At 44.5% G+C, this 20,661-nt stretch overlaps 2 protein-coding genes across 2 annotated transcripts in view; both read right to left on the reverse strand.

Moving 5' to 3' along the window:
* Zfyve16 (zinc finger FYVE-type containing 16) overlaps positions 1-18,153 on the reverse strand; it is a 97,116-nt gene extending 78,963 nt beyond the window's left edge. The window contains exon 1 of the mRNA XM_036206798.1: positions 18,114-18,153. The gene's annotated coding sequence lies outside the window, so the exon portion shown is untranslated. The remainder of the gene's footprint in view (positions 1-18,113) is intronic.
* Positions 18,154-18,371: 218 nt separating this feature from the next.
* Positions 18,372-19,528, reverse strand: Spz1 (spermatogenic leucine zipper 1). Its single transcript, XM_036206800.1, has one exon. The coding sequence runs from the start codon at positions 19,526-19,528 to the stop codon at positions 18,380-18,382; it is 1,149 nt and encodes a 382-aa protein (XP_036062693.1). The 3' UTR covers positions 18,372-18,379.
* Positions 19,529-20,661: the final 1,133 nt, after the last annotated feature.

The raw sequence follows: 20,661 nt of genomic DNA on the forward strand, positions 1-20,661 counted from the left end.
TGTTGTAGCTTTAATGTTCTGTAAGGAGCCACTGAAAGCTCAGTAAGCTTGTAATACAAAGCCTTTGTTTTCTTGCTCACACATCCTTGGGTCTGTTCTGGTTCATGCTTCACTAGGCTGCACCCACTTGGGCTTGGCTCCAAGCTGTAGGTAGGCTTCAGGCATGTGCCTTGGTTTTCTTATCTGCCTTTGGCCTCCATGCTGTGCTCTTGGCAAAAGGTCTGAAGATCAGAGGCCAAGCCCGACGACTCTTCCAAGCCTTTACTTACAAGCCCCCTTATATTCATCAGCCAAAGGAAGTCATATTAGAAAGTGCAAGTTAAGAGGTTAAAAAAAAGTACATTTCCAACCCAGGACCATGTAACTGTGTAAATACAACAACAGGGAGTGTGATAGTCACCCTCTCATTGCGGTGACATAAAGCCACTTAAGGAAGAAAAAGGCTGGTTCCAGGATATACAGTCCATCATGGTGGGGAAGCAGGGCATCAGGCCTGGTACTAGAAAGTACTCTGCACATTACTGGAGGAGAAAGACAGTCATCAATATCATCAGCTACAAACTTGCAACCTGTAATAGTGACCTTCCTGCAAAATATACTGGTGCAATAGTGGTACAAGTTTTATGGGAGTAACCAACCACTTTCTGGTTGTATTTAACGCCTACTCCATGACATAGAATCCAGACCTGAGACTGCTAAAATGGCCAAGATCCTGAAACTAGATAGGTCCTAGGCCTACAGGAAAATCTACTACTGTTTTCAGCTAAAGGAACATTGCAATAAAATGACTCCTAATGACATCCTGCTATACCCACAGATCAGTGTATCACTCAGCCCTCATCAGAGAGGCTTCTTCTTACACTAGATGAGAATTAACACAGAGACCCACAAATGAACAAAGTGGAGAGAGTGAGAGACTTGGACTCACTCAGGCCTAAATGGGATTTTTATCAAAACTCTCAAGGCCCTGGGAAGGAAGCAGAAAGATTGCAAGAGTTCTCTCTCTCTCTCTCTCTCTCTCTCTCTCTCTGTCTCTCTGTCTCTCTGTCTCTGTCTTCTCTCTCTCTGTCTTCTCTCTGTCTCTCTCTCTGTCTCTCTCTCTGTCTCTCTCTCTCTCTCTCTCTCTGTCTCTCTCTCTCTGTCTCTCTCTCTCTCCCTCCCTCCCTCCCTCCCTCCCTCCCTCCATCTCCCCCAGTGTTGACTAAGAAAATTAAATAGAAAAATTCCACTCGGAACTCATCAACACTATCGACACCGCTTCTCTCTGAAATTTCCTTTAATATTCCACGATGTTCATCATTTCTTTTCCCATCCAGGAAGCCTGCTACTGTTTATGTGGGACCCTGGGGCAGAAAGACTCGAATCTGCTCTTAAGTAGAAAAGATTACCTCATTAGTACAGCAGGCCATCTGCAGCTATGACCTCCAGTGACCTCCTTGGTTAGTCTCCTATGCCCAGTGATTAAGTAGGTCTCAGTTGAGAGTGAAGGATTGTAGACTACAGTGTGAGCTGAGCATGACCAGGCCTATGTGTACTTCCCTTTAGTGACAAAAGCTCTGAAAATTGGGTTTACTCATCAGTAGGAGAGGACTTCCGCGACCCCCTCTCAGCTTCCTCGGGTTTGTTCTGGTTTCCTTTTCCTGTATTTCACCTGTTTGTGCCAGCTTAGGTACCAATTCTTCTTCTCCATCAGTTGATAAAGGCCATCGGAGCCGGTTGTCAGTTATGTAAAGAAACTCTTTACTCTTCTTTAGGTGGCCCAATTGTTTCTGAAAGACTCTTTGCTACATGTCAGGGACAAATCCAAAACAATTCTTAATTTTCAAATTACATTTTCATTTATTTTGTGTATGTGTGTGTATGTGTATGGGCATAGGTGAGCCATGGCAATGTATGGAGGTCAGAGGGCAATTTGTAGGAGTTGGTTTTCTCTCCTCAGATTTTCAGGTTTGACAGCAATTGCCAGTATCTGCTGAGTCACCAGCTTCCCACCCCACCAACAATTATTGACTAAATTCTCAGGACGGCAAGTGGGTGTGATCTCCTTGTTTTTTGTCTTTTTGGGGCAAAGCATTGTGCCACTTAGCAAAATCTGGTAATTTCTAACTGTCCATTCATACATAGTTGGTGGAACTGGGAGTGTGCATGGGCAGAGCTTGTTGTGGATTTGTAAGGAATTGCTTTGGAAGACTGTGGACTCACATTCCTGTGGCAAATTCCTAGCTGCTGGTTATCCGCAGGAATTACCTCTTGAGTTATTTAGTTTCTCCAAAAGGTACCAAATCAGTGTCTTGTGTTTGGGGTAAAGATTGTGGGCAAATCCTGGCTGATGCCTTTCTCAGAGTTGGAGGACAAAGGAAAGATGGGATTTCAGTTAGCTTATGTCAACTTTCCTCACTCATTCCCTTCATCTCAGTTCTGTGACTCCTGTATGATGTAACAAATAAACAAAAATGGCGGCATTGAAAAGTACTTTAAGAACAAAAATATTTAAATTAGGCATATCCAAAACCAAAGCCTTGGTCCTGAAGTCCATTTTCTGCTGTGTCCTGCACATTCCAGTGAGTGGATGTAGATGTAACTCTGAATGGTCTTATTAAATAAGAAACACAGAGCCAAATGCAGAGTTAAAAGTCCAAGAGGTCAGAGCACTAGCAGATAGCCCTTAGCTTACTAGCTGCTGCTGTCTTTCCCCTGAGAAAAGAGACCTACTTCCTGTGTGTATTTTTTATTAACTTTCTGTTCTGCCTCCTCATTGGTTGTAAACCCAACCACATGACTTCCTCATCACTGCCTGTCTATACAGACCTCCAGGTCTCTATGGTTGGTATTGAGATTAAAGGCGTGTGTCTCCAAGCTGGCTGTGTCCTTGAACACACAGAGCTTCTGCCTGTCATGTGATCAGGATTAATGGCGTGTGCTACCACTGCCAGACTTATGCTAAATGGCTTGCTATTTGCTCTGACCCTCAGGCAACTTTATTTATTAACATACAAATAAAAACCACATTTCAGCACAAATAAAATATCACCATAGTGGCTCAATTCTTCCAGTTGCTCAGAATAAACTTGGACACAATCCTTATTTCCTCTCCTTCCCCTCATATTTTCTCGGAGCCATCAGCAAATCTTGGCTCTGACTACCAACAATGCCTCTTCTTACTGTCTGATGGAGACCACTGTCACTTTGGTCTACTGCAGACGGTTCCACTGGAGTTGCCTCTTGCTCTGCTGCCCACGAGGAATGTAGTGTATCTGCTCACAGCAGTAAGCCGTTACTTGTGTTTGTGCTTTGGTACTGTCACACTATGTCTTGACTGATGAGCTTTCTCCCTGTTCAGTTAAAGCTCGGGATCTCCGTGTTTTGTTGTGCACCCTCTAAGCCCTGGGAGTTGGAGAACTGATGCTAGAGAAAAAAGCAAAAGCTATGAATCACCTGTTAGTTACTTTGGCGCTCTTATCCCGCGAGGAATATGTCCGGAACACGACAAATCCACAGAAGAGCTGTTTATTAATATAGGATAGGAAGAGACAGACGTGACAGGCCTGTGTGAAACACACATGTGAGTGAGAAGAGGAGAGAGAGAAGAGAGACCTGTGCAAAATGGCACCGGCTTTTTAAAGAGTGGGCCACGCGTGCGTACAGGACCACATGTGACTACTCCACGCATGAGCGTAGGTTACATGGCCTCGCACACGCTTTACGCAACCATGCAAAGCCACGGAGTCCTAGTCATGCAAGATATTTGACCCAGAAATGGCTATTTTGAACCAGAAATGACTAGATGGTCCACCGGGAAAGCCCAACCATGTGGACATGTTGTGATTTCCTATCATCACCTACTCTGCGACTTTGTCCTACAGCATGTAAATGGACCTATGGGGGATAACCACGACTGTGGTGGTGCTGGCCATTTGCTGACTTACTCTCAGACCCATTCTCTGCTCTTCTTTGTGCTGCTCTGGACTGTAGAACACGGACCTCCATCACTGGCTAAGTGTCTTCTGTGTGTTGAAGGCTCGGTCCCCAGCTGAGGTTGCTAAAATAGGAACAAAGTCTCACAGACGGTCTTCCTGCTGTTGGCCATGCCCTTGAAAGGGTATTAGGACCCAATCCCTACTCTTTCTCTTTCTGCATCCTGGCCATAAAGTGGACAAACATGTCATTGGCCCAAAAGCAACGGAGCCAACCGATCAATCATCCAAAACTTTGTGTCAAACAGCTTTTATCTCCCCATAACCTGATCGTCTTGAATATTTTGTTAAAGTAATAGGAACTGACTCACACTTAGCAAACTGCATCCCACGGGAGTTTTGACAACTAGTTTCTAATTAAGATGTCAACCCCTGGAGGACCGTGCTGTGAGATGTTCTGTATGTCAAATGTGTTGCTCTGATTGGTTAAAATAAAGTGCTGATTGGTCAGTAGCCAGGCAGGAAGCATAGGGTAGGTGGGACAAGGAAGAGGAGAAGGCGAGGAAGTGAAGGCTGAGGGGAGACGCTGCCAGCCACCGCCCACGAGAGAAAAGACATAAGGTGCTGGTAAGCCACGAGCCATGTGCTAAAGTATAGATTAATAGAAATGGGCTAAATATAAGAGTAAGAGCTAGACAATGGTAGGCCTGAGCTAATGGCGAAGCAGTTTAAATAATATGAATGTCTGTGTGTTTATTTTATAAATGGGTTGTTGGACTAATAGGGCTTGGCGGGGGCTGGAGAGAAGCTCTCCAACTACAGGAACGAGATTTGGAGGTTGTCTTAGTTAAGGCTTCTGTTGCTGTGAAGAGATCATGACTATGACAACACTTATAAAGGAAAACATTCAACTGTGGTGGCTTATTTTTGTTCAGAAGCTTAGTCCATTATTGTCATGGCGGGAAACAAGGCAGCCTGCAGACAGACATGGTGCTAGAGAAGGAGCTGAGAGTTCTTACATCTTGATGCAAAGGCAACAGGAAGTGCTCTCTCTCACTGGGTGTGGTTTGAGTATATATATATATATATATATATATATATATATATATATATATATATATATATAAAACCTCAACGTCCGGCCTCCACAGTGACACACTTCCCCCAGAAATACCACACCTACTCCAACAAGGCCAATAGTGCCACTCCCTTCGGCGGCCATTTTCTTGAACAGCCTCAAACGTATTTCAAACCACCAGAGAGGCCCACGGGATTTCTTCTCCTTCCTGTCTCTGTTGTGTGGGGGCATCTCAGGCAAAGCTTGAGCCTTATGTATGGGTCCCACTGCCTTTCAGTTCCCTTTGCTCTGGTTCTACCCACTCCCTGCTTGGTCCTCTGGCTGAGGGAGCAGTAGCAGATTCCTGCTTTTTTTAGTCCTCTGCTGCGGCACTCAGAACCTTTGAACAAGTTCCCCACACTGAATTTCTTCTATTGAAAACCTCAGTTCCATTTCCTTGGCTAGATGCTGATGGATATGGCTGTCTTTCAAATTCCTGCCATGTGCTGCTAATGACTGCTGTGGTTTCCTGCTGCACTGCAGTTCCTCCAAGATGTAACTGACGTTTGCTTCCTTACATATCTACCCTGGGGAGGAGCTAAAATCAGTCTCTGCCTCCTATGAATGGGCCAGACAGCTAAACATTTTTCAAAATGCGTTTAAAAAAAATAACAAGCTGGGCTGGAGAGATGGCTCAGAGGTTAAGAGCACTGACTACTCTTCCAGAGGTCCTGAGTTCAATTCCCAGCAACCACATGGTGGTTCACAACCATCTGTAATGAGATCTGGCACCCTCTTCTGACCTGCAGGTATACATGCAGGCAGAACACTGTACACATAATAAATAAATAATTCTTTAAAAAAAAAAAAAAAAAAAAAGCTATATTGTTGAGTTTAAACACAAACACTGTGTAACCCCTACCCCTGAAAAACATCACTCCATGCGCATACTCCATAATCCTGTCCTTCTTTGTTATGACAAAGAGGGAAGATTTCTTGGGTGAGTTATAGCTTTAAAGCCACCTTGCTGCTGATTCTCCCCCCCACCCCGGCTGAGGACCGAACCCAGGGCCTTGCACTTGCTAGACAAGTGCTTTACCACTGAGCTAAATCCCCAACCCATTGCTGCTGATTCTTATACAAAGCAAAATTACATAAAAACAAGTTTTGACTTGTGATAAAAATAAAAATTCCTTCATGCAATAATTATGAATAAGTAATAATAAATTTCTACTTTTCAAACAAATTCTGATTACTGTCATTTAATAATAACATTCTATTTATCATAGTAGACTATGCCTTTTTAAGGTTTTGCATGTTTTCATGTGAAACTTATTATACAATTATTTACTAGATTGATATTGGCTATAATATGTATCAATTATAAAAACAAATGGGTTTGTTTCATATCATTCTATTTTTAAATATTGCTAGAAAAAAAACTTTCTTCTAACTTCCTATAATTGAGTGCAACCTCTAAGAAAATAGCAAATCCTCACTTATTTACCTGAGGATTCTTTAATATAACTATATAATTATTTTTATTTTTAATGCCTGGAGTTTGTAATGCAAAGGCCACAGCTTTCTCTGGGGCTCTCAACACTTTTTGTCTAATTTGGTTTCTGGAAAGACTTCTTTCAAATCCTCAATGGTCTTCTGATCAAAAGAAATCATGCTTTTCATTTTCTGGAGCTGTTTTCACATTCTTGCTCCTGATCTTCAAGAGAAACATGAACTCAGCACAATTCTTCACACCGCACTTTTCCTCAGCATCTACCTGTTAGCATCAGAAAGTGCAGGACTGGGGACCAATCCAAGCTTTGGAGCCTGTCCTGGAACTCACTCTGTAGACCAGGCTGGCCTCGAACTCTCAGAGATCCACCTGGCTCTGCTTCCCGAGTGCTGGGATTACAGGCGTGTGCCACCACAGCCTGGCTCCAAGCTGGATTCTTACTGGACAAATAGATTCTTAGGAGATAAACAGACACCTAAATGCAGCATTCCTTGGAAACCTCATACTGCAGGTTTCTGTTGTGGAGAAAGCCTCTATTTCCTTCTCTTCCCCCAGTGTTCAACTGCATTGGGCAAAGTCTAGTTCCCGATTAACCAGAACAGCCCGCTCAAATGCTCCCAGCTTCTGGCCATCACATAACACTTGATTTCCCAGGGAGCTTCTGTCCCTACTCTCCTAAGATGGCCTGGCAGTTTGTCTCCCAATAAACTATTTTTCTGCCCTTGGTGTGGTCTAGTCTGGTGGTTTCACTCTGCTTGCTTATAGGACAGTGTATTTATCCTCTAGCGCAGGAATCTGTAGGCATTACATTTCTTTTCAAAGTCATCTACAATCCTGCCATGGCCACATTGACTTTGCAGCAACACTAGGCAATCGGCAGATGTTTCCAAGGATCCTTTTGTGCTGGCTATTGTGAATAACACTGCAAATACTTGTGAGTGTAGACGTTTCTGCCAGGCCCCAATTCCCATTCTTCTGGATCTGTACCCAGTTGTGGAATTGCTGGATTAGATAGTGTTTTGAGGCTTATTTTTTCCTGAGGTAATATGACACACACATCTCTTCACCCCAGAAAGGACGTCCATGACGGAACAAACTAACAATACACCAAAACCAACTCGGGGAGTCAGTGGGTTTTTATTGGGGTTACTGTGGCTGTATGGGTGAAGAGTTATTTCCAAGGAGCATGGATAACTAAAAGCAGCTGTATCGTGGAAAAGCCCCCATCCCCCCCAGTGACTATTCACCAAAGCTGTTGACAGTTGGCTGCTCCCTCTTCGCAATTCTGCTGTTCAGTGTCTCCTTTGGCAGGTGTTCATTCCTAATGCTGAGGAGGGGCTGTGAGACTCTCCCAGTGACCACCTTTGGTTTACTTCTGAGACTCCTGAGCCTCTACTCCCCTGGAGGGAATGTTTCAGTTTGGAAACTGCCACATAGCACACGACAGTTATGTTTTTAATTTATTGGGTTTATTTTTAGTTGTTCTTTTTTTCTTTCTTTCTTCCTTTTTTAGGAACCTCCATATTGTTTTTCTTCATTTTTTTTTAAATAAGTGTATTCCACTCTGGACTTAAAATCCATGATTTATTTAACCAGTCATGTGCTAGTCAATAGCTGGATTTATAATCTGATTTATTTAACCAGTCATGTACTATTCAGTAGCTAGATTTATAATCTGATTTATTTAACCAATCACACACTATTCAGTAGCTAGATTTATAATCTGATTTATTTAACCAATCACACACTATTCAGTAGCTAGATTTATAATCTGATTGATTTAACCAGTCATGTACTATTCAGTAGCTAGATTTATAATCTGATTGATTTAACCAGTCATGTGCTAGTCAATATCTGGATTGGCTCCAGTGCTTTCCTCCTTTAAGAAATATTTCATGCCACCAAAAGAGAAACATAAACCCAGCCAGCCACAAACTCTTCAATCTATAATGGTGTCCTGCTTGAAATATACTTTGTGGTGGCACAAAGCTTCAGGGAGTAGCCAACCAATATCTGATTTGACTTAAGACCCACTCCCCCAGATGGAACTCACACCTGGCACTACTTGAGTGACCAAGAACCAGAGACTAGATAGTACAGGGACCTAGGGTAAAACCAAATACTACTACTAGTCTAAAAAACAAGCAAACAACAAAACCAAAACCAAAACCATAGCGCTAAAATGACTCCTAATAATATTCTGTTATACTTATAATCAGTGCCTTGTTCAGCCATCATCAAAGAAGCTTCCTCCTGGGAACAAATACAGAGTCCCACAGGCAGACATCAACGCAGAGAGTGAGAGATTTTGGAGCACTCAGCCGTAGATGGATGTCTCCACCAAATCCCTCCCTTCAGTTCTCAGGGAACCCCACAGAAGAGGAGGCAGGGAGAGTGTAAGAGCTCCACAGAAGAGCTCCAGAGAGGATGGAGGACACCAAGAAAACAAGGCCCTCTAGATCAACGTGAGCAAAGATCGTATGAGCTCCAGAGACTGAGGCTGCATGCATAGGGCCTGCATGGGTTTGCACCAGGTCCCCTGTGCATACATTACAGCTTCCCTGACTTCCAGTTTAGGGTTTTATGGGATTCCTGAGTGTGGGAACGATATGGTCTCTGATTCTTATGCCTTCTCTTGGGCTCTTTTTCTTCTGTTGGATTGTCTCATCCAACTCCGATGTGATAGTTTTTGCTTTATCTTACTATACTTTCTTGTGTTATATCTTATTTTTGTCTCTTAGAATCCTGTTCTTTTCTAATGAGAGACAGAAAGGGGGTGGATCCAGATGGGTGAGGAGGTGGGGAGGAACTGGTGGAGAGAGAGGAAACTGTCATCGGGATACATCATGTGAGAAATGAATCTATTTTCAATAAAAAGAGGGAAAAAGAAATATGCAATGGGTGTTGAGATGGCTCTGTTGGTAAAGTACTTGCCACATATGCACGAGGACCTGAGTTCAATTCCCCAGCACCCACATTAAAAACCTGGTACAATGTGTGCCCTTATCATCTCAGCACTGGGGAGGCAGAGACACAAAGATCACTGGTACTTGCTGGGCCACTGGTCTAGCCAAACTGGTGAGCTGCAGGTTCAGCACGAGGCCCTGTCTCCAAAGCCAAGGTGGAAACTGCTAAGAGACCTATAGCTGCCACACACTTGCAGGCTCAGCCCTGACACTTGTCCTCACATATACACACAAATATGTATACACCCACACAAGTCTGCAAACTTCACCTTGCTTCTTTCCTCTGTGGATAGCTATATCTATAGTATAAATTCTCAGGAGGAGAAAAACTGGGTTACAAAATAAACCAAATAGATAATTTTCCCTTCTGTAAGTTTACATTGATTTGCATGCCTTCCAATAATATAGAGACAGCCTGCTTCCCCACAGAATTACCAATGGAGTACATGGCAGATAAAAATATCAAATAAAATATTTTAATTATACCACTATAGCACAAAGTATAATTGCATAAACTTCAAAGAATTTTTGGGAAGAACAGGATGGTAAGGTTTTTTTTTTCAAATAATTTTAAAAAAATTTTATTTTGCATGCATTGGTGTTTTGCATGTTTGCCTGTGTGGAGGTGCCAAATCCTCTGAGCTATAGTTGTTAGCTGCCATGTGGGTGCTGGAATTGAACCTGGGTCCTCTGGAAGAGCAGTCAGTGCTCTTAACCACTGAGCCATCTCTCCAGCCCCCAGGATGATAAGTTTTAAAACTGGATTATTTATATTCCCATGGCTGGGGAGACGGCTCAGTGGGAAATGCTTGCTTCAAAACATGAGGCTATGAGTTCGAATTTCTAACATCACTTAGGCTGGGCCTGATGGTGTGCATCTGTCATCCTGCTGCTGAGGGAGTGGAGACAGGCATATCCTGAGGGCTTTCTGGCAACCAGTCTAAGCAAAAATGGTGAACTTCTAGTTCAGTGATGAGACATTGTCTCAAAAACTAAGGTAGCCTGTATAAAGATAGTTAAAGTCAACGCCTGGCCTCTACACAGCACATACAGGTGAACATATCCCTACACCCACCATGCAATACCAAAAGATTGTTGATACTCCCATAAAATCACACTCATTTACTATGCATGTGCACATGTGTGTTTCCAGGTGTGCAGGTACATGTGTATGTTGTGCATGTGTATGGAGGTCAGAGGTCAGTCTTGGCTCTCCATTTCAGGAGCCATTCACCTTATTGTTGAGGCAGAGTCTCTCATTGGACCCTGGGGTTATCTGGTTAGGCTAGGCTGGCTCACCAGCAAGCTCCAGGAATCTGACTGCCTCTGCTTCTCTGCTTCCTCAGCGCTGAGGTTACAGGCATGTCTCTGCCATCAGGCCTAGATTTTTTTACTTGGGTGCTTGGGATTGAACCCAGGGCCTCATGCTTATGGCAGAGCACTTTACTAAGTTTCTCTCTCTCTCTCTCTCTCTCAAAAAAGAAAAGAGCATCAGAATGATTAAATATTGTATTATCTATTTTCTTCCTAAGAATATCAGTTTAGTAACTGATATTCATGAGTTTAGGCTCAAAAAAAAAACTATACAAAGCCATATTAAAATGATCTATGCAATTAGAAACATCTTTTGAATGAAAAAAAAAAACACAAATAACTATACTCAAATTGCCTACATCAATGGCTCAAAAATATGTTCAAACAAAAAGAGAAAAGATCAGTTGTTGTATGGATAAAACAAACATGATTAACTCTGAGTCACCAAGAATGCATCAGTGTCAGCTTAAGGAAGAAGAATACAAGCACTCCTCCTCGTCATTTAACCAAGAGCAAGTCCGGATTTGAATTCTCTGCTTCCTGGTCCCTGCATCTTCTGTCCTTTGTTGCATGAGTCCGAATCTGTGCCTGCTCGCGAGGCTGTCCTGTGAATCTGTCCGTGCCTGTGTCTTCTGTGTGTCTGTCCCTCTCCAAGGGCTTTGCTCTGTCTTTATTGAACAGCACAGAAAGTATCACATGGGGAAAGGAATGGGATACTTTACATAAATCTTTAACAGAGTTTTACAACTCACTGACTCCAACTGACCCCAGCCGACCCAGATAACAAACGGTACTACAGACATGGTTGTTTACCAACTGATATCCATAAATGTTGCATTCATCACATTTGGCAGATTTTACAAGGTTGCTTTTAATCTCTATATTTGCTGCTTTCAGCAAATGATACACATGTATTACTTATGGGTCAGGGGCATGGAGAGTGCATAATTTAAGACTGCAACTATGCATTAGCTTAGGCTGCAAAGGTTGACTACATAGGAAATCCAAAGCAAGTAAGGCTGGCTGTCACATTGTTCTCTTAAAGGTAGGTTAAACACACAGGCTGGGTACACAGTAGGATAGCATTCATAAGTCTTAAGACATTTCAAGGTTTATTATTAACGTTGGCTGTGAAGTCCAGCAAAAGTTGTATGAGTGCTACCCAGGTCCATTTTCTCTACAAACTAGATAGTACTGCAAATAGCTTAGTCCCTTGGAATGTAAGAGACGTTTTCATAATATTTCATTGCCACAAATTATAACTCCCCACTTAAGTGTCTGTTTTAATAGAAAGATTTTTAAATAAGCAGTTTGGTTGTCTAGGTATGTCCATGTTTTATACTTGTATCAAACACAGTCACCAATCAGGATTGGGCCTGGATCATCCCCAAACAGTGGCTATTGCCATTATTGATTAACTTAAGGCTTTTCAATTCAATGTACTATGCAAATTTAAAGCATTGACTTTCTACCAAAACACATGACCAGTCATACCTGCATCATAACTTCATCTGAATGCTACCCAGGTCTACTGCTAGCCCCATCTGCTAGGTTAAAAACCCTGAGGCTCAGAGGAGTTAACTTATTCAAGGTCACAAATCAGGAAGCAGCAGAGCTAGAATTTAATCCGAAGTTCTGATACTAGAGCGGATAATCTTCTCGCCCCACCCCCCTCCAATTCCACCTACAGCAATGTCCTGTACGCTCTCACGTCACATGTGTTCTGTTGCTCCTTCCTCTTCAGAATCCCCCAACACACCTGCTTATGGTTCCCTTTCCAGTTCCAAATTAACCATCCTATACACAAATTATCCATGCACACAAATCTCCAAGATTTATTTCTGAACGATATAAATTTCAGTCTAGTATTTAATCAAAGACATTGACCTGGGCCTTTTGTTTTGGTTTTTGAGATAGTCTTACTCTGTAGACCAGGCTGGATTGGAACTCATTCTGTAGCCTAGTCAGGCCTCCAGCTCATTACAACCCTCTTGCCCCAGACTCCCAAGGGATGCCAGACTAAACTGAAAACCTTCACTGGAGCATCAAGAGACACTTCTTTTATCTCTAGTGTAATAGAATAACATGCATTAGCAAGGATAACTTTGGGTTTTTGTTTCAAATGATTTTTTCCAGTAACTAATTTTTTCTCAGTTAGTCACAGGTCTTAGTTTAGCTTATTAATGCCTGTCTTCCAGGAGATTATAATGTAATTCCATAGTAAATAGCATCCTGAAGACAAGAATAAAATCTGAACAAAATCTATTTAAAAACTGAAGAATCTTGTACCAGGTATGACAAGGCTTATATGTTAACATTTAACATGTTTTACATCTATCCATGTCTGTATGTATTTCAACTGGACCTATATTATCTCACTGTAACCTTTACTAAATTCTAATTTGGAGGCTTGGAGTATAGCTCAGTGATGAAGTGCTTGCCTAGTACACACAAGATTTTGGGTTGAGTCCTCATTGCACGCAAGTATGTGTGCATACACACACACACACACACACACACACACACACACACACACACACATTTTCTCATCTTACAGACTCAAATATTCCCATTAGTGCTTGTTTTTATGATTTTTTTTTTCACTCAACAAACTTCTTTTTCCAATCATTCCTACATTTTGTCTAAAGGACACATTTCCCATCATCTATCTATCTATCTGTCTGTCTGTCTGCCTGCCTGTCTATCTACCTACCTACCTATCATCTACCTATCTATTTTTGGAATCAGGGGGTCATTCTGTAGCCCAGAAGTTCAGGCTGGCTCACACTAGCAATCCTCCTGCCTCCATCTCCCTAAAGGATGTACAATACCACAGAGTGCTTTTAAGCACTGCTTTTTCTGAGATAGAACCTTATGATATGCTAATTTGTAGTGTGAATTTAATTTATAATGTTAAATAATGTCAATAAGTATTTTCAACAACAAAGCAACAGGAGTAAGGCAGCTGTTTTGTCAGCCTAGGGGTGAAATTAGCGGTGTGGATGGCCTTAGCGCATTTTTCACATCTGGACTTACTATGCTATAGAATATGGGGAACATTCTTATTTATTCTTTTTTATTTTTTAATGATTTACTTATATCTATTTGATGGGCACTGGTGTTTTGCCTGCATGTATGCCTGAGTGAGGGTGCCAGTCCCCTGGAACTGGAGTTACAAACACTTGTGAGCTGCCATGTGGGTGCTGGGAACTGAACCCTGGTCCTCTGGATGAGCTGCCAGTGCTCTTAATTGCTGAGCCTTCTCTCTGGCCCCAGTTTATCCAGATTGTAAAGGAAACTGGTGGCTTGAATCTCTGAAGGTTCTTCAGTTAAACAGATGGCAGAGGATGCCTTATTCCATGGCTCATACAAATGAACTCCTCTGCGGTGCAAACATCGCTTTGACGGTAGGCTCCAACACACCCTTATGGAACACTGACACGTTTGAAAGTTCACATTGTTCTCTAAGTCGTAGTTCTGCTTTGAAATTCTAATCTAACCTTTTTCTGATCTTGAGGGTCTACAGAATTCACCTTGAAAAACCAGAGTTCTGGAGAACTAGAACACTGGTTGAAAACCCCTATTTGTGACTCAAGTCTCTCGGGTTTCCCCAGTAAGAACTGCTTCACACTGTTCCTTCCCACCCCTAGTCATAAATTTCAGCAATTTCAAGAACCTTGCACTAAAGGTAAATCATGGGCCTGGGGATGCAACTCCATGGGTAGGACATTTGCTTCGAATGCACCAAGCCCACCAAGCTAAGTATGACAACACACCCTGTAATCCCAGTGCTCAGGCAGTGGAATCAGGAGAGTCAGAAGTTCAGTCATCTTTGACCACATAGGGAGTTCAAAGCTAGCCTAGGCTAGAGACCTTGTCTCAAAAAAGAAACCATGAAGGACACAGACGGTTCCTGCAGACTTCTTGGTCTGGGGTTGGGGCTGGGCACAATTGACCAAGCGCCCATCATACCAAGCGCCACACAAGGTTTCTAGGCCCAGGCACTCAAGAGGCACTTGAGAGAAGAAAACAACATCTCCGTGCCATGCCCTGTGTCTGGGAAAGGCAAGAATCAACCAAGAGGAACCTGTGACCCAACTAAGATCTCTGGTGCCTGGTGGTCAGGCACCATTCTGGTGAGCAAGTACAGGGTGGGGAAATGGAAGAGGGAGGCAGAAGGGTTCATGGGCTGGGGAGGGAGGCAGATCTGAAGAGGTGAGGGTGGTGAGGAACAGGCTGACATGAATGGCCTGTTAGCCACCTGAGTCCAAGGTGATGTCCAGTCCTAGGCTATTACTTCAGGTCAGAGACCATGAAGCAGCTGAGAAGCCTGTGTTGATGCAAGTGGCTCCTGTCACCACTGTGGGCTGTGCAGAGGCCTGTAGTCTGGGTGGCCACCCAGGGTCATGTTGGTATCTAAGGGCCATGCTTCCATGGAGGCCATGCCAACCTGAGTGTCCTGTGCTGCTGCCTGGGGCCATGGCGACATCTTGGCCCAGGCTGCTGCCGAGGACCGTGTCTGAGCCTGTGGTCCTACCATACAGCTGAGGTCTGTATTGATGTCCCTGGCCCATGTTGCCACTAAAGACCACATAGATGCCCAGGGTCATGCCTGTGGCCATGAGCGTGTCTGAGGTCCATGCTGCCACCAGGGCCATGCTGATCTGAGTGACCTGAGCTGTCACCTGGGGCCATGGTGTCCTCTCGGCCAGGGTTGCTTCTGAGGGCCATCCCCCACCCTCTCCACCCCCCCATCTCCCCACCTCCCCATCTCCCCACCCCCTCATCTCCACACCCTCCCCTGCACTGGGAAAAGATGGCCCCACCCCCTCACCACAAGAATGCACCTCATCTGGAGAGCACACTAGAGCTGACCTGTTGTGAAGGGCACAGGTGAGACAGCCCTAGGGGCATGGGAGCAGGACAGCTGACCCCCGTCATATGCCCCCCACAGCAATGGGGTGAGAGGGCCCTGCACCTTGTCTGGGCAAAACAATAGAGCTGGCCCTTGTGGTGTGAGTGTGGGTGAGCCAGATCTGAGGACCTGAGAACAGGAGAACTGGCCATGCTCCTTGCTGCAGGCTGCCTTGGTTGAGCTAGCCAAGGCAGTGCTGGAGAGCTCGCCTGGGGTAGTGATGATGATGAGGGAGAGCTGGCAGGCTGACCAACCCAGCTACCACCCAGGCTCAGAACCAGGGCTATGAGATGGCCCACCCCAAAATCCACCTATCTGTGAAGTGCCGGAACATATGAAAGGGATAAACCTACAGATCCAAAACTTTAGGATCATGACACAGGACAACAGGATATCCCAGAGGAACCCCAGTGAGAGCCCATTATTAGGGGTGTAGCAGAAGCCAGAGGCCTTGAGCCAGATCAATGACTCACGGCAATGAACACTTGCAAGTGAAGATGAATGGACTACAGGGTAAACTGTGTGCCTCAGTGGGCCACAGCACAGTACCACGACATGATTCTTCTCTTATTTCATATTATTTTGTTTGCTTTGGTTTGGTTTTTAGTTTCCCTTTTAAGTTTGGTTTTGTTTTGGGGGGGGGTGTCGCAAGGGTAGGGGGCAGATTCGAGGGGACGGGGAGATAAGTGGGATTGGAATGTATGATGTGAAATCCACAAAGACCCAATAAAAGTTATTATAAAAAAAAAAAAAAAGAAAAGGAAGGAAGAAGGGAGAGAAAGAGAGAGAGAGAGGAGAGAGAGAGGAGAGAGAGAGACAGAGAGAGAGAGAACAAACACGGAAGCCAGGCATGGTGGTCCATACTTTGAGTCCCAGCACTTGAGTGGCAGAGGCAGACAGAGCTCTTTGAATTTGAGGCCAGCCTGGGCTACTTAGTGAGACCCTGTCTAAAACAAGCAAACAAATCATAGATAGCATTTGGATGCAGCTAGATTGTACTTCCTGAGGGTAGAGAAAAGGCTCAGAGGTTGAGTGCCTGCTGCCATTCCAGAGGTCCTGAGTGAGTCCCAGCACCCAGACTGGGCAGCTCACAACTGTCCATAACTCCAAGACTGATATGATGCCCTCTTTTTTAGCCCCCATAAGCACCCATACACATATGACACACAGACACATAAAACACACACATGCACACAAGCACATACATACACTTCTGTAAAAACAAGAAAAAACGAAAACCTAAAGAAAAAAGTAAATCATACATTATCAGTTTTTTAAAAGTCACAAATCACTAGCTACAGGTAAAAGCCCCAAACTCAAGGAGTATGTACATAAAAGCACCTGGAAGACAGACATCTGTCTACAAAGGCCGTTGATGAATATCCCCATGCTCAGTATTTGGCCAACACAAAATGAATGTATCTTTGTAGACTTTGGGCTTCGTTTGGTTGGGGTTTTTTGTTTGTTTGTTTGTTTGTTTGTTTGTTTCCGTCTTATTAGACTTTTGCACCTCACTGTCATGGGACAAGGCTGCAGTCTAAGCCGCTGTCATGGGGGAGCAGAGACATGGTATTTCCCATGCAATTTGGCTGGATCTAAACAGGTTTTGTCAGCAGTCTCTATAACAACACACTACCCCTTTTCTTGCTTTTTATCAAAAAAGAGCATGCTTTCCAGGGGCTTTTTTGTTTTGTTTTGTTTGTCTGGTTGATAGCTTCTCCTGCACCAGTTTAGTATAAAAGACATGAACCCGGAAACTGGGGGTGGGGTCGGGGGCTGGCCACTCAACTCTAGTCTTCTGTTTGCTCTACACATGATGCTGGGTGGCTTTGCTCAGGGAGAGAAGAGAATGTGCACCTGTTGTGTCTGTGCTGGAGCTGGGACTCCCGCTTCCTGGGAGGGCTTGGTACCCCCTGCAGGGAGTCTCCTGTCTCCACTTAGAAGAATGAGGGGAACTTTATTTGCACCAAAAATCAAGAATCTGGAAACACCTCTATCCTTCTAAAGAAGTTGAGGTGTCCTTCTCAGAGGCTTCTGGTGCCGTGTCCCCTCATGCACAGGCTGAGGGGCAGAAGAGGGACATCAGACAATGTAGAGCCAGAGCTAGATTTATGAAGAGACAACTGTCTAGAGTGGTTCAACACTACTGTTTTCCTTAAAATGGTTATTTTCTCTCTTAACTCCAACATATTCTACACAAACACAATAGGAAAAGTAAACACTAACTCGAAAATGAGCTGTAAAATATCACAATTAAGCCGGGTGGTGGTGGTGGCAGGAGGGAAGCAGAGGCAGGGGAATCTCTGTGAGTTCGAGGCCAACCTGGTCTACAGAGCGAGTTCCAGGACAGCCAGGACTACACTGAGAAACCCTGTCTCGGAATAAAAAAAATAAAATAAAAAATAAAAAAAATCAGTTAGATCACTGTACATACCTTTCCCTCTGGAAGCTCTCTCCCTGCATGTGGGTAAAGGGAAAAAGAAGCAGCAATCCAACAAACAAGGCACTTTCCTTTTGTTCTTGTTTTTATTTGAATCTTCCCTTGGTTGGCGTTCACACAACGGTTAAGGTCCAAACTTCTCTAACTGCTGAGGTAATATGTGCACCTCTTATTCTACGCCTCTTCCTTGGTTGAAACAGAAGATCTACCCTAGGTTGATGACTGTTATGGCTGAAGTTGGCTCTGCTTCTGATGGCTTCTTACCGGAAGCTGTTGCTAATTGGTCTCTTTTTCACCAAGAGGGTTTTTCTTGCAACGCGGGTGTTGAAGCGGTTGTTCCGAGCTTTCTTATTCAGACAAGCATCGCAGCCCCGCAAGATCTTCTCTCTCCTAGGAATCCCGCCCTCTATTACCCTCGCAGGCTGTCTGCTCCCTTCCACCCTGTCTGCTTCTGCTGACTTCTGACTTTTCCTGTCGTACACATGGTACAACAGTACTGGCCTCTCGTGCAGGGACCCCGCTTCGTGGAGATGGAACTCTCTGAGAATGTCTACCCTCTGTTGGAGGATCTGGCACTCATTCTGCAGCAGGGCTGCGATCAAATGCAGCGAGTGCGTGTCGTGGCTCAACTTCCTCACCTGCGCCTCCAGCTCCTGCTTGGAGGAGGGCTCCTCGTCGGACTCCGTTTGGAAAGAGACGTGATTGTTTTCAAAAGATTCTCTCCTGTCTTCTTTCTGGCAATCCTGGTACGACTTCATTATATCGCCGAGCTCGTCTCGCTGTGTGCTCCAGTGATCTGTTTCCTGCAGTGGCTGCTCCGTGTTGTTCCTGACTCTTCCGTATTTCCCACAGAAGTGATGGCATCCGTACTGGCCTCTTTCCATATTCAGCTGCATGTCATCACAGCCTCTCTTTCCTTCTGAATGGCACAGATCCCTTGCATACACATGCATCATGTTCTTAGCTCCCTGGTTATTCCATATCGTCTCCTGCTTCTTTGTGTTCTGTTCTTTCTCTGGGTCGAAATTAAAGAGCATATCTTTAAATCTCATTTTATTTCTCTTATCAACACCTCTGATTTTAAGTTCTGACATATCCTTGGAAGTACTGGCATCGTCAAAAGACTCCCTGACTTCTGTAGGCTGCTCTTCAAAGCCTGCTATACTTTTAAGAACATCTCTAACATCTCTTAAGAGATTGCTAAATTTCTGTACCGTCCTTGGTCTTGTTAGAGGACGGATACTATTCTTTGGTGATGGGAGGGAACTCCAGCAGAAAGGGGGGAGTGATCCAATTTCAAGGAGGGAAATGGTGATCCCAGGGTTCGGTGGTTCTTGATTAACACAAGGAGTAGGGTTAGGAGTTTGAGGCTGGGCAGACATCTCAGCTGCACTGTCAGAGTCGGACATCAGGGCTGAGGAAAGCAGAGAACCTTGGAAATTCCAGGAAGGACAGATGGCAGTCTCGTGTGAGTCGTGGAGGAGATGGAACCAAGCAGGAATTGTGGACCAGAGTTAATGACTGAGACCAGGGAGATGGTGTTCAGGTAGAAGGTGACATCTCAGACAGCCTAGGGGGAGGGGTTGGGAAGGGGGGACAGGAGCTGGGGCTCCATCTCCCTTCTGCTAGGCTTCTGGTATTTATTCTGTGGCCCTAGCAACCAGGTCTTTATTCTGTCATTACCCCTCCAGGCCTGTCCACACATTCTCTTTCCTTTGCATCACAATGGAAGCCTCTTAAACACCTGTCCATAACTCAGACATCACAACCAACCTTGCTCCTCCTATAAGATCTCTACAACCCCCTTGCCCATCTCTTCTCAGCTAGGTACTTCATTCTAAGTGCATTTCAGTGATTTCCTACCCCCACCATCCCATCCTCACCATACCACACCCTGCCAACCCCGGCCACAGTGTCCCAACTAAGGGTATTGTTAGTTATTTTGGCACTCTTACCCTGAAAGAAAACGTCCCGAACACGACAAATCCACAGAAGAGCTGTTTATTAATATAGGATAGAAGAGACGTGACAGGCCTGTGGGAAACACACACGTGGTCAAGAGAAAAGGAAGAGAGGAGAAGAAGAGAAGAGACCGGTGCAAAATGGCGCCCGGCTTTTTAAAGAGTGGGCCGCGCTTGCGTACAGGAACGCATGTGGCTACACCATGCATAAGCGTAGATTACATGGCTGTGCGTGCTTTACACAACCATGCAAAGCCGCGGAGTCCTGGTCACGCGAGATGTTCTGACCTGAAAATGGCTATTTTGAACCGGAAATAACTAGGCGGTCCACTGGGCAAGCCCAACCGTCTGGGCATGTTGTGACTTCCTATCAGGTATGGCTGAGAGAAACCTCACCAGGCCCTCACTCTTCTGTAGAAGGGGTTTTTACCGCTCCTGTTGTCAGAGAGACGCTGTGGTAAAAGAATTAGAAATCCCTGGTGGTTTTGAATGGTCCTCACAGGCTCAAAGATTTGAATACTTGGTCACTAGGGAGTGGTGCTGTTTGAAAGGATTAGGAGGTGTGGCCTTGTTGGAGGAAG

Source organism: Onychomys torridus, chromosome 15, assembly GCF_903995425.1.
Source record: "Onychomys torridus chromosome 15, mOncTor1.1, whole genome shotgun sequence".
Taxonomy (NCBI): Eukaryota; Metazoa; Chordata; class Mammalia; order Rodentia; family Cricetidae; genus Onychomys; species Onychomys torridus.